At 42.2% G+C, this 14,169-nt stretch overlaps 1 protein-coding gene across 3 annotated transcripts in view; it reads left to right on the top strand.

Annotated features, from left to right (window-relative positions):
- LOC120725743 (partitioning defective 3 homolog) overlaps positions 1-14,169 on the top strand; it is a 340,776-nt gene that overhangs the window by 180,682 nt on the left and 145,925 nt on the right. For all 3 annotated transcript variants that reach the window (XM_040018776.1, XM_040018775.1, XM_040018777.1), the window contains exons 13-14: positions 4,522-4,707; positions 5,304-5,474. In XM_040018776.1, the coding sequence (XP_039874710.1) occupies positions 4,522-4,707; positions 5,304-5,474 (357 nt within the window). The remainder of the gene's footprint in view (positions 1-4,521; positions 4,708-5,303; positions 5,475-14,169) is intronic.

Below are 14,169 nucleotides of genomic sequence, written 5' to 3'. Positions count from 1 at the left end.
TGAACATTTTCCTGGAATATTTGCTAAACAGTTTTAAGTGGTCAAATGGAATGTGATTGGTTGGTGATTTCAGTGAGCACCTGTTGCATAGATTCATTGCAGAAGCTAAATCAGCTGTTACTGGTTCAGACTAATCCAGGAAACGTCAAGCTGTGTAGTGCAGGAAACAGCTGTGATTGGCACATACAGGTTCTGAATTGGGGAGCACTCGAGTTACTTTTGCTTTGAGGTGTAAAGGTAGATAAACAGCCAAGTGACAGTCTATACTCACGCACTTGAATTGGAACCAGTAAAAAACACCGAGTAAATTCAGTCTGGAACATAGTGACATCTAGTGGTGAGATTTTCCACGCTGCACCTTTAAATACTGGAGCATGCGTTTTCATTTCATTATGCTCGTTTAATTGTGGAAGCCAAAAATCGAGTTAGAGATAAAAATTTGATTAATTGCGCTGTCCTATTTTCTGCCTATTTTCTATTAATAATAATAATAATAATAATAAACAGGCCCAGACTGATTTAAACTTTAATTTGTTTCAGAAGGCTGAGATAATTTTTTAATAAACTGATGATACAAAACATATTTATCAAGTAAAGCTGCATATGCACCTTTTTTGGTTGCATGTGCCTCTCAGCGTTGTCACGGATTTGTGGGGAGAGCCACTTTTTTCCACAAAAATTAGGCAGCTCCTGAGCTGATGCCGAGAGTTTGCTAAGCTATTTAGAAACTGAAGAAATGAGAGCAACACAGTAACAGCCGCCTCTGCACCTAAGAGACTATATCCATCTCTAGGCAACTGATCAAACGCATGTGAAAGGCAAAGATTAATGCATGACATATGACAGATTCATCACTTTTATGTATGTAACATTGTTCTGATTAAATGCGCTGGCGCATATACTATACACTCCAGGCTGTGCTAAATTGCATCACATGTATACAGTTAACAGTAAATCTTCAAGTTCAGTCATTTAAGCCCAATCAGTGGTCCAACCACACCGGACTCCTGGGATAGCCACGGTGTGTCTGTAGTTGCTAAAATATCAGTAATATCTTAAACGAACCTTTATTTGTCACATGTACTGTATATTAAGCAAGTGAAACTGTTTCCACATATTCCTGCATGTTAGGAGGCTGGGGTCAGAGGATTGGGGTCAGCCATGGAGCAGATATGCTGGTGTGGACAGGATTAAGGGCTCAGCTTGACTGTGCCACAATTCCCCATCTTTTGCTCAGTAACCCAGAATCTTGACTGTTGAGGTGCAACTTCCCCACAGAGTTAAGAGTACACTGTAGCACATTTGTTTGGGTTTTACTTTTCATATTGAACAAATATGAAGGTGATCTTATTGCTCAAAGAACAGAAAACTAACAGGAAACAACAGTAACCCCAAAAAGGTGGTGTTGGTTGTGGCATGCTCAAGGCCATACATCTTTACACTGGAGAATAGTTTGTTGCCGGTGATTTATTTTCTTTTTGTTGTTCAGAAGAGAGCTTGACTCTGTCTGTCTACATCAGCATAATTTTTTACCTTTTATAGAGGAAAAAAAAACAACGATGGGAGAAAACAGATGTGTTATGCATATAACTTTTTTCCTGGTGCAAGTTTAGTTAAGCACGTAACCTTTTCCCTGTCTTTACATCATTTCACTGATTGTCAGTACCTTTGTGCTCTCTGTCCCAGGTGCATCCACGGGGCTGTGCTTGGAACAATGAACTGACTTTCTTTTTTCTCTTGTTCGGAGATAGCTGAATCCAGCTCTGCCTGAGTTGAATCGGTGCAACAAGGCCTGTCAAGCAGCCTGACAAACTCATTCTTGGCTAGCGGCGCTTGTTCCTGTCTGATGAAAATGTTACACTGCTCTCTCATTCTCTGCCTCGGCCCTCTATTCCCAGAACACAGCTCTGAGTGGGTGGTTATTCTGTCATCATTTTGGAAGACGGGCGTGCACACACACACGCGCACGCACTCACGTACAAAGACTCGGAGACTGTCCATCCAAAGTAATTTTTTCAACCAGTATATTGCCATCGTCAGTCGCTGGGCTTAAAAGCCTCAGAGAGGATATAACTCAAAGCCACAAGATGTTTTATCAATTTATTTTGATAAAACATTGTGATTAGAGTAAAAGTTAAACCACGGCAGTGACGCACAAGACCACACATTCATAAATGTTCTTTTCAGAGTGTATTCAGAATGGGGGCAGGGATAGCTCAGTAGGTAGAGTGGTGGCCCCATGATCGGAAGGTTGGGGGTTCAAATCCACTGAACGGTTACCCTGAGGTACCCCTGAGCAAGGTACCGTCCCTCCACACTGCTCCCAGTGGCTGCCCACTGCTTCACTGAGTGAATGGGTTAAATGCAGAGAAGAATTTCCCCACAGGGATCAATAAAGTATACATTATTATTACTGTTGTATGTCTGTGCCGTATTTTGCAAACCAACTGATCTCAGCTGAGGTAAAGCAACTCCACTACAGCAGCTGTCAAAGTTTATAGAAATTCCAAAATGATGTCGTTGCAAGCTCTATACAAGAATGGTTGTTTAAACAGCGTCGATGGCTTATATTTACCCCTGCCCTGGATAACAAATTGTTTTTCAACGGCACACTTTTTCTTTTCCTTTCCCCTATCCGCTTCATTCAGCAGTCTGAGGAAAAGCAAAAGGTCATTTCCTGGCAGCAACCGGTGATTTCTGTAATAGAACCTGCATTTGAAAACCAGGTGTTGAAACGTGGCGCGATTAAATGGATTCCAGTGGTCTGAATTTACCAAGGGTCCAGTCAGAGACAAAGCCCAGTTGGTGAATTGTACAGACAGGTGTACTGCCGTTTTAAAAGTTGGAAAAGAGAGAGAAAAAACAAAAGCTCAGAGAAAGAAAAGGAGGCAGATAGGAGGGCCGTCTGGAGAATAGGGGCTCCGTCAGATTGTGTTGAAAAGAGCTTTCACCTGAACGCACCGCTGCATCCTAATAACTCTTCAGCCGCTGGAAAAAAAACACCTTGTGCTCTACCTTTCCCCTCTTTCCTCTGTTTCACTCTTTTATCCGAGCAGCTGTGAAGGGCACCTGGCTGCTATCCATCTGGCTGTTTGTGTGCACGGTTGATGTGAGTCTATGCAAAGAGAGGTCTTGCGGTTGGTCTTCGGGGTTGATTGCTCTAGTCTTGTTAATGTAGATTTGGGTGCTGTGGCAATAACAGCCCATGCACAGTTGAATCTGAGCAATGGCAGTATCACAGTGTGCTCTCGAGTTTCTCGTGGAACAGTTTCATCATGCTTGATTCTTGCTAACGCTTAATCTGCTGTGTTTACAGTAATGTGAGGAGAAGGTGAACTGCTGTTAATGTAACCAGGTGACAAGAGTCTAACACTTGCGAGCGACTATGGACCGAAACCTCAGGCGTCAGCATGCGAGGTTAGCTACAGGATGCTGGCTACAGCTATAGAATAAGTGGCAGGGCCTGAGCAACTAAATGGACATTATTTTAGCCTGTCCTTAAATCTTTATCAGATTTTCCACAAGTTAAAAGCGAGAATCTTTCAGCTTCTTGATGCCTTTGTTTTCTCCACGCAATTAGCTTTCTCTCACACCCTTTCCCCCCCATTTGTTTCCCTGAAAGTGAAAAATAAAATACACAAATGCTATCCCTTTCATTATTATTTATTTCTTTTACAGATGCTCTTTGTTAGACATCAATGATGCCAGAAAGCTGTCAGAAAATCGACCAGAGTGGCTGGTTGAAGGTTGATGGACTATTTTCCGGCTGAATTGATTTTGCTGGCTGATAGAAACTCATCGCTACCCTCTCACACCTTTCCTGCAGTTGAAATGAACCATTTCTCATTAACCATGCATAAAGAGTATTGCAGTACTGGACCTGCAATAAAACTCTTGCTTCTGTAATTTTGAAAAAAGAAGAAAAAAAGGGCCCAGGAGGATCAGGTCCTTAACGTGTGACAAATTATCTTTCAAAGAGATGTTGTTCAAAGGAAGCCGCTGTTGTTTGAGCATCAAATTGCTACCTGGCGCTTTCAAAGTTCTCTGCTGTCCCCTACACGGAGCTCATGGCGGTGGAAAGGCATCGGCAGCACTCATCTAGACAGTACAGCCAATTGACGATGACGGCACTGAGATATGTGACATGCTTACCATCCATTCACTTTCTTCTGCTCCGCTCATCTTACCCCCTTTATCTTGTCTAGTCCCTGCTTTCCATTTTCCTGTCATTCATGAACCTGGTTCTTTTTTTTCTTTTGCTATTCCCTTTTATCCTTTTTATAAAAAAAAAAAAACCCTATGTGGATAGCTGATAGTGACACTGCAGTGAGTCACAACAACAGTTTACCAACTTTAGAAAATAAGTTGAGTCATCACAACCCAAAGAGATTTATTGCTTTCTGTGCCAGTGACAGAACCACGACAAATATTCAGTTTTTTTTAACTCTTTCCTGCTGAATGCTGACAGAAGTCAAAGAAATCTCACCCTCTGTCTTCAATCTTTTCTTTTTTTAACATTAGCAAGAGAAAGATGACATCGTGTTAACCCCTGACGGTACACAAGAGTTCATGACCTTTGAGATCCCTCTGAATGACTCGGGTTCAGCAGGCTTGGGGGTCAGCGTCAAAGGAAACCGGTCCAAGGAGAACCACGAAGACTTGGGCATCTTCGTCAAATCCATTATTAATGGAGGTGCTGCTAGCAAGGCAAGTAACGACTCCTTCACTCGGGCATTTCCTTGATGGATTTCATTCATGGGTTTTCATGGGTTGCAACATACAGGTGTGTGCAAAGACAGTGTGACCTTCAAGTTGTAGCAGAAGGTGCGAGTGGCATAAAATTCTTTTCTCGGGGGAGAAATACTTGGCAATATTTTGTTATTTGTTTGAAAAATGAGAAATTAATTAGTGTTTATTAGCACTAGTGCCATGCAGTGGTTTTACTTTTTCCCTGTCTCCCTCCCTGAGCCTGGTTTTTGCTGGAGGTTTCTTCCTGTTAAAAGGGAGTTTTTCCTTTCCACCGTCGCCAGGTGCTTGCTCATATAAAAGTCATATAATTCCTGGGGTTTTCCCTGTATTTGTATTGTACTGTATTTTGTTGTAAATAAAACTGAATTGGAATTTGGATTATTTACAAATCAAAATATGACTAAATGAATTCTGAAAAAATCTTCTTACACTTGTATTTTTGGGGGGATATGTGAAAAGGGTACATGCTAACCATGGAAACGCCGCCTCAGGAGCAGCTTCTGTTTTACTTTATGAACCGCATTGCACTTTCTTATGATGGTTCTTGTCTGCAGGATGGCCGTCTGCATGTTAACGACCAGCTTATTGCAGTCAATGGGGAGTCGCTGCTTGAGAAGACAAATCAGGAGGCCATGGAAACACTGCGCAAATCAATGTCTGTAGAGGGTAACAAGCGAGGGATGATCCAGCTCATCGTGGCCCGGCGGGTAGCCATGAGCAGTGAGGTAACCCAGCAGTCAGGGAAGAGTCACGCTGATGTGACTAATTGGCACCACAAGGAGTCCGATTTAATTGGTCTCCCTTTGTTATGTTTTTTTAAATCAGGTATCATTATTAGTGCTCTAATCATGACCTACCATAACATTAAGATGGACTGTATAACACGATGTAATTTTTTTCTACAATCATATCCTTGTTTTGAGTCGGTAAGGTGGAATAAGACACTGGAATGAAGATGAGGGATAGCTACATATCAACTTGGCTGATAGATGATATTGATTTTCCTCTACCTTTCCAGTGCTGCTAATCTAAACCCCGTAGATTTTGGGAAATTTGAGATAGCTAGAGAAGGACCTTTATGACGCGACCACACCACCATGCAAATCTTCAAACATTCCCATTTCCTGTGTGAGATATAGTGATAGCGTCTCCCATTTTCCCCATTCTCTGCGTGATTTTTTTCTTTGCTCACGGTGGGCCTTGATATGATATCTAAGAAGTACTTCACCGAGTTGTGATTGACAGCTCTGCAGAATAACACTGTAGAATTGGGAGATAAAGGAATATGGATATTTGTCACGAAGCAACAGTCAAGAATATTAAAGTGCTGGGATTTCACCTTTGTGAAACGTCCATTGTGATGCAAAACTTAACCTGGCCTACCTTTTTTTTTTTTTTTTTTTTCATCAACAAAACTGTCATTCACATAGTGTGGTGAAAGGGGGGAAATGCAATGCGTGGTGTGACTGTATCCCAGCGTAGTGGAATGATGTGTGAATGCATTCGCAGCCTCGTGCACGCTCACTCGCCCTGCAGCCAGAGGTTGTAGATCAGGTTTGATTAGTGTTGCTGTGACTCTAATTGGAGCCTCTGTCCTGTGGCTGTGTGTCAGTTTGGAGTCTCACGCTGAGGCTCCCCTCCCCTTCCCCTGTCCTTCACCCTCTCTGGTAACCCCTCATCCGCTAAGCATTCTCTAGCAGCCCCTCCTACCTCATGCAGTTGTTTTCCTTTCGTTTCCATGTTCAGTTTTCGCCTCCCTTGCTCCAGCCTGTGGTTCTCCATAGTCTTAACAGGTGGAAATTTTTAGACATTTCAGGGAAAACTGCAGCTGAATTTATCTGAATGACGCCGCATTTGTTTTACTGCAGCGTTACAGTTCATGCCACTGTCCAATATACACAACCTGCTCTTTGCCTGGCTTTATTTCTCCTCACCACCACACCCCCCATTTGCCGCCCCTCCTTCTCCCCGCTCTCTCTCCATCCTGCCTCCTGACCGAGACAGAGAGAGGACACATGTCCCTCCTGGGAAACCTCAGCCCCAAGGTTCAGTGAGTTCTATCGCTTCGGTCCAGTCACTCTCCTGTCGTCTTTAATCTCTCACCAGCAGGCAGACAGGTAGATAGACTGACAGTAAGCAGACAGCTGGGCTACTGTCATTAGAAATGGCTATATATGTATATGTGTGTGTGTGTGTGTGTGTGTGTGTATGTGTGTGTTTACACTTTTTATTATTAAACTAGCACTCTGTAGGCAGAAAGATGAAAAATGCTATTTGTACATTAATCTATTTAGAGAGAAGTTATGTTTGTATATCACTCGGTATTTATTTCAAACATTAGTTGCTATGAGACAACACGGTGACAGCATTGCAAAGAAGCAAAGAGTGTCTGAAAACTAAACCAGAAGGAGATATAATGGTACATTTTAGATTCCATCTATCAAAGTCCCATTACTGGCAACCATACGCTGCAGTGTTTTCTGGGAGCTTCGTGGTTTGAATAGATGCCTTAAAGCCACTGGAGGATTATTTTAATGTACTCTGAGTGGAGAAAAGATAAGCTTGTAAAGTGTAAGAATTTCAACCTCAAGTGAGAGAAGCGCAAGTTAAATGTTGACTCAGGCTCCCAGCTGCAGCCTGGTCCCCCCCCCCCCTATGTTCAGCCGTATCGGCCCAGCAGATATGCGGGGAGCCCGCGCCAGTTTGCCACTGTCACCCAGCCCGAATGGGAGTGAGCACTGGAGGCCACCGTTGAAATGAATCAGATCCATCACTGTCTGCAGGGGAGAGGAGCTGAACAGCGCAGCCTAATGCATCAGAGTGGTGGTTGAGGCAGCGGGGGGCTTCAGTGGGTGCACTATATCCAGGCCACCCCAGTCTGTGAAAATTGCATTGATTTCATCACCACCTTGCTTTGTCCGCTGGCCTGAAGTGAGGGAAGTTTTTGGTAAAACACAGCAGTGGCTTAAGCTTGTTTGGATTGCTGCTTGGGGGGCCAAAAAAACTACACCAGACACATTTTCCTTCATGTAATGTAGCCAAAAATCTTTTAACTGATGAGGACCCAAACATGAAGCACCTTAATGGAAATATGAAACACAGTGTGGCAGTTGCAGATCTAAAACATGCACACAATTAAATTGCCCAAGGTCTTCCTGAAATCCTTTTTTTCTTGTGGCAGGGCTTGGAGCTTGTTCCATGTAGAAAAAGATTCTTTCAAAGACAAAGACGAGTGTTTCAGGAGGCGGGTTCATGCTGCTGATGGCCCATGATTAATCCCATGTCTGAGGAGAACCTGGTCTATTCTTACCGCCATTAAAGCAGCAGCGATGAGTAGCCTGTGTCTTGGGTTAAATTAGACCCCCCCCCCCCCCCCCCCCCCCCAACCTTGGAATAGAGGAAAAAAAACCTTCAGCATGATTAAGGTCATATTCATGTCTAACAAAGCAGTGGGCTGCTCTGTGTGGGGGCTATTTTTAATGTAGCACAAACCCGGAAGGTCTCCATTTGCCTGATTCAAAATATGACAAGTGTCGACACTTTACTGCAACCATCCAAGTTTTAAAGCACCAATCTCAATTTGCCCGGGAACACTCAGTCAGCCAGGTCACAGAACAGCAGTGACTCAACAAAGCAGGGAGTCGGACGTAAAAAGGTCGACGTTAGAAGAGTTGATGAAAGTTTTCAGAATGGCGTGTCTTGGAAGTGAATCCTAATGCCAGCAGATAATGAATTTAACAAGCGACCAGACAGAAGAGACAGGTAGGAAGAAAGTGTGTTATTTATAATATAGTCACTGCAGTACACACACAAACACATGCGCCTCCAAACACACAGACACGCAGACACTATGCACCGCCACTCTGAACCAGAACAATTAATCCTTCTGTTCTGGCTTCACAGATAGCCTCTGTTTGAAAAACCACCATTCTGCCCCAGATAGTCAAGCAGTAAGATTGGTCACAGCCAATATGTTTGAAACATTGTAATTGCATCTCTGCTTCAGACTGTTTAATTTCTCTTTCTATATCTGAGTTCTGTTAATATATCGTCACATGTGTTTAAGCAATTAAATTTTCGAAAAGTCATTTCAGTTCCATTATTTTTATTCAGCCACTCTTGCCGAGTGTTCTCTGTCTTTAAGCGTGCAGACTGATGCCCGAGTGGCAAACCTCAGTCTCGTGCGCTAATTTCTTTTCCCGCGATCACTGTTTGCTCTCTTTCTTTGACTGAGCGATTTCAACTTTCTGTCAGTCTGATTCAAACCCTGTCCCGTTGTCTCATTACGACCCGCCATCGCCACGTTTGTCTGACGCACAACCAAGCGTGCGCTTTTTAAATTAGTTGTTCACCATAGAAAAGTTAATGATATCGCAATTATACACTAGATAGGAGAAACCTGCAATTACAGTTTTCTATTTGCATGGAGGTTATTTCCCTGACGAAAATGAGGAAAGCCGAGCGTTGTTCAGCACGAATGTAGAAATTTGGAGTAGACTTAGTTGAGAAGTGTGCCTCATACATAGAACAAATGGAAATAGAAATAAATGGAGTATGAAAAGTCCCATATGTAGCTATCACACAGCTAACATACAGACCTACCATAGTTGGTTTGTGTGTGATATTGAATGTCATGTTAAGTTCCTCAGTTTATCAGCTGCCCTCCTCTTGAAAGAAACTGATTAATATGGGAGCAGGCAAAAAAGACCTCTGTTTGTTATTAAACACAGTCAGAACTCCTTTACATAAAAAGGTTTATTAGAAAAGTCCAGTCTTAACTAATGTAATGCCAGTGAATCAATCAGGCCCCATCTTATCTTAAAGACCTCATAGTACCATATCACCGCAGTAGAGCTCTTATCCCTCAGACTGCTGGTTTACTTGGGGTTGCTATGATATTAAAAGTAGAATGGGAGGCAGAGCCTTCAGCTTTCAGGCTCCTCTTCTGTGGAACCAGCTCCCATAATGGATTCAGGAGACAGACATCCTCTCTGCTTGTAAGATTAGACTTAAAACTTTTATTTTTAATAAAGCTTAGAGTTAGGGCTGGATCAGGCATCCTCCCTTAGTTACGCTGCAAAAGATCTAAGGTGCTGGGGACTTCCCATGATGCAATGAATGCTTCTTCTTCACTTAAGTCTTGACAGTACACTCTGTGTTTATAGGCCACTCTGCATTTAATCATTAGTTATTGTTAACCTCTGGCTCTCTTCCATAGCGTGTCTTCTGTCCTTTCTCCCTGACTGAGCCTGGTTCTGCCAGAGGCTTCTTCCTGTTAAAAGGGGTTTTTTCCTTCCCACTGTCCCCAAGGTGGTTGCTCATAGGTTCTTGTCTGATGGTTGGGGTTTTCTATGTATATGTTGTTTTTTTACTTTACAAAATAAAGTGCCTTGAGGTGACTGTTGTTGTAGTTTAGTGCTATATAATGTCCAACATGCACAAACTCAAATATTGTGTTTAAGAAAGTTAACTTAGAGGTAAATGTCTGTTTCTGTGTGTTCCAACAGCCTTTGCACATCATGATATTTCTAAGATATTTATCACACAGGTGTCTAAAAGCTGACAGGCTGATGATAAGCATGCATGCGGTTTGGTTTAGTTTCACTGATTTGTAATTCATCACATGACATATTATGCCTCTCTGTGCATTTGTGATGTTATTTATGACTGAGATCTCCTGCAGACATGGGCTTTTTTTTTTTTTTTTTTTTTGACAGACTGGCAGTCGCGTTGTTTTGTTTTTTTCCACCAATCCTTCGTGACAGGTCTATGACAATTTGCTGGTAAAGCGCTGCATTAATCAGGGCAACAAAAACATTCTTCTACAAGATACTTCACCACAAAATCATTTGTGCCTTTGTTTTCTATGTTTGTCGGGTAAGACTTTGCTCATTCTTTGCATCTACAGGCTGAGTTGAAAATCAGAATGAGCTATTTTTACATTGTGGAGCTCGATCACAGAATTCAGGAGACATAATAAAAATATTTCTAGCTGTCTTTAGTGTCTTTCTGTCAACACTGCATAGATATAAATATAAAGGTTTATGTAAAGCATTCCCTATATTTTGACCTCTTGATACACTTTACAGTCTTGCACCTCTGGTTGCGTATATACCGTGTGGGACAATCGCTGCAGTGTCTGGCCGAGTGCATTTAGGTACCTGAGAAATGCTTTTCTGGTTTCCCGTGTTCCCCGTTTCTTGAGCCATTAACATTTCACCTCGTATACAGCAACGTTCTGTTTTTTGCTGTTCCTCGACAAATGAACCATGAGTAATCCCAACATTTACTACACTGACATCCTGACATGCATGACAGCTAATCAACATCAGCGCTTAAATGGAAGAAATGTGGCAGGCTTTATAGCAGAATGATGCATAATGATGAAAGGGCAATGCGAGGAGTGTGGGGAGGGGTGGGAGGGTGGGTGGGAGTTTTCCACCAGACGTGATTAATACAAAACTGGCAACCACCATATTAAACGTGCTATATTAAACAGAGCAGGCATGTGGGTTTTTTCCAGATATTCTATTATGTTTAGAAATGTAATAAAATGGAAATGGCATGGGTGAAATGGGAACGTTGTTGTAGAAACGGAGCTGAGGTGTGACTAAAACGCTAAAATTTGGCTTCGTCAGTCCAAGCAACATTCTCCCGGGTGCACTGTGACTTGTCAACATTCATTTAGACAAACTTCTCTTGGGTTTTTTCTTTATGTTTCTTTTTTACATCATGAGTGCTCATCATGAGTTGTCCTCTGTTGGCATACTTGCATATTATGCAACCATTACATACTAATCTTGGAAGTCAGATTGTGTTTATGCTCTGTTGATCAGCACTTCTGTTCAAATAGGGCCCAGGTTTAGCCTTGCAGCTACACCTACAGAGGTCGCTTAGATTCTTTGACCTCTGACATGCTAATAATGTTGGTAGTTTAAGGGCACGTTATTAGGCTGCTTGTATTCTTGTAAAAGATCTTTATTATTTGCACGAATTTGGATCTTTTCACAACTTCTTTTATTCAGTTGTATCCAAAGAAGGGAAGCACGCATGGCAAATACACAAAAGAGGCAGTATATTCAGCCATTGTCTGTTTTACGCACATTGGTTTGAATCCAATTAATGCAATTTTCTCATGAAAGGGTTCTGCTGAGCAACAGCAAGAATGACCTCACCTCTTCATAAATTGGTTTGTTTGCTATGACTCTTGTCTTTATTTGGAGAATGTGGCCAGAGACAGTAATGGGCTAGCTAAAAACACTGTTTTATTATTGATAAGAGATAGAAGACGGCACAGAAGTGAGATGAATGTGGCGCAGACTTTACTTCATGCTTTCACCTTAACATTGTTGCGTCATAAGGACTCATAGCCATAGTAACTCAATTAAATCTGTGAAGAGACTGCATATAACAGCTGATTCTGTAAGTGAAAGAGCACCAAAACAATGTCCTCAGCATGCCAATAGGCCTGTTTGTAATCCATTCCAATAGTATTGCTGTTAGTCACTAAGAGACGGTTTATGCAAAGAGACAAGGGGGAAGGAAGTGGCTGGTCCTAACAAAAGACGCTCAGTCGGATGAGAGAAGGGCTGATCGATAGAGCCTTGAGAGAGCTATCAATCAGAGCCCCAGCCTAGTAAATTATGGTTTTATTAGTATTGAGCTGACCACTGCTGGGAGAGACCTTAAGACAATGAGATTCTGGCCCCGCAAAAGAGGCAGGAGTAAGGGAGGGAAATTTGTGTTGACCAACCCTCTGGCCACTCGTATGGACTGATTGAATTCAAGTTAGATAGTGACATGTAGGAACTAGAGCTCACCTGTTGTCATAGCAAATGGGAGTGATTCATGGGAAGGGATAAAGTGAGGGCACAGAGCAGTGCACTCTGGGAGATGGAGTTTGCAATGACACAGTGACTAAATTGAGAAAAGCGGATCACAGAGCAGCAGAAATGCAATTCCAGCGCTGCCGGGCCCTCATTCCCGGCCTGCTCTCTAAGGACTAACTCATTTAGGAGCGGCAGGGGAAACTCAATAGGACCAATTGAGAGAATAATATATTGAATCTAGCGGTTGAGTGGGCTGCTTGGGCATGGCTGAGGACTGTGGAGGTGAAGTGTGTGCTTAGTTTCTGAAAACTCAAGTATTGTTGAGCAACATATGTAACTGTATGCAAATACAAATACACAGATGTACGCCTTTCACTTCACAGCATAGTGCTCGGGTATGAGTTATGTATGAGATTCTTGAACTGTTATTGAACTTGACAAATGTGAATAGAACCTCATCCTATACAGACCGGTTGTGACCCGCAATTATAAATCCTGTTGAATAAAAGAAAAGTCAATGGAAGCTTATTTGCTTGGTATGAGTAATCATGTGGTTTTCAGTGTAGAGCTACAAAAAAGTTATTAATGTGTGTGAGGAGAATGTTAAGTGTAAATACAGTATGTAAAAGCTTTGATCATTTTAAAAAACAACGAATGCTTTGTCATTTCTGTTGGACTGCTAGTGAGCTAGAGATCTTAAGTTTCATCTAACCCTACCTTTTTCTTGTGACAGATGAGTTGACAGCACCTGCCTAATATTCACCTTTTGCTGTCGAAACAGCCCTGGCCCATCGAGGCATGGACTGGTTTCTTCACCAAGATGTTAGCAGCAGATGATTTAAGTTGTGGGGTGGGCCCTCCATAGACTAGTTTGTCATGGAGAATTGGCGAATTTATAGGCCAGGTCAACACCTTACACTCGTTGTCAAACCCTTTTTGTTTTGTGACGGCGTGCAATATCCTGCTGAAAGAGGCCACAGCCGTTAGGGAATATTGTTTGCATGAAAAGGTGTACACAGTCTGCATAGGTAAGTGGTACGTGTCAAAGTAACATCCAAATAAATAGTAGGACCTAAGGTTTCCCAGAAGAATATTGCCCAAAACATCACAGAACATCACGTTGCCTCCACTGGCTTTCCAAGTAAGCATCACACACACCTGAGTTTGCACGTGATATAAAAGAAAGCATGATTGCTCTATTGCTCCATGATCCAGATCTTGTGACCTTTGTTGGCGCTTTCAGCGGTAGACAGGGCCCAGCATGGGCACCCATACGGAACAAATTGCAATGCATTGTGTATTCTGACACCTTTCAATCAGAAAGATTGTGTTCAGGCTAATTGTTAAATTTAAGTCTCTGAACACTTGTTGCCTGTACTTTAAGTAGTATAAACACAATGCTAAAAACCTCCATGTACCAACCTGCAATTTATATTTTCATCACCAGACACACTGACAGCTTATTATGACACAATTGTATTTATTTTATTGCTAATTTGCTGGTTCACTGAAGGACCATTCTGACACGTCCTAACACGGTAAACATTAATGTAAACAATCCAGTTAATTAACGCTGTTTTATTTATTGTTT

This window comes from Simochromis diagramma, unplaced genomic scaffold, assembly GCF_900408965.1.
Source record: "Simochromis diagramma unplaced genomic scaffold, fSimDia1.1 OVJJ01000717.1, whole genome shotgun sequence".
NCBI classification, from domain to species: Eukaryota; Metazoa; Chordata; class Actinopteri; order Cichliformes; family Cichlidae; genus Simochromis; species Simochromis diagramma.
The sequence above is the reverse complement of the archived record's forward strand: the minus strand, read 5'-3'. Positions and strand labels throughout refer to the sequence as shown.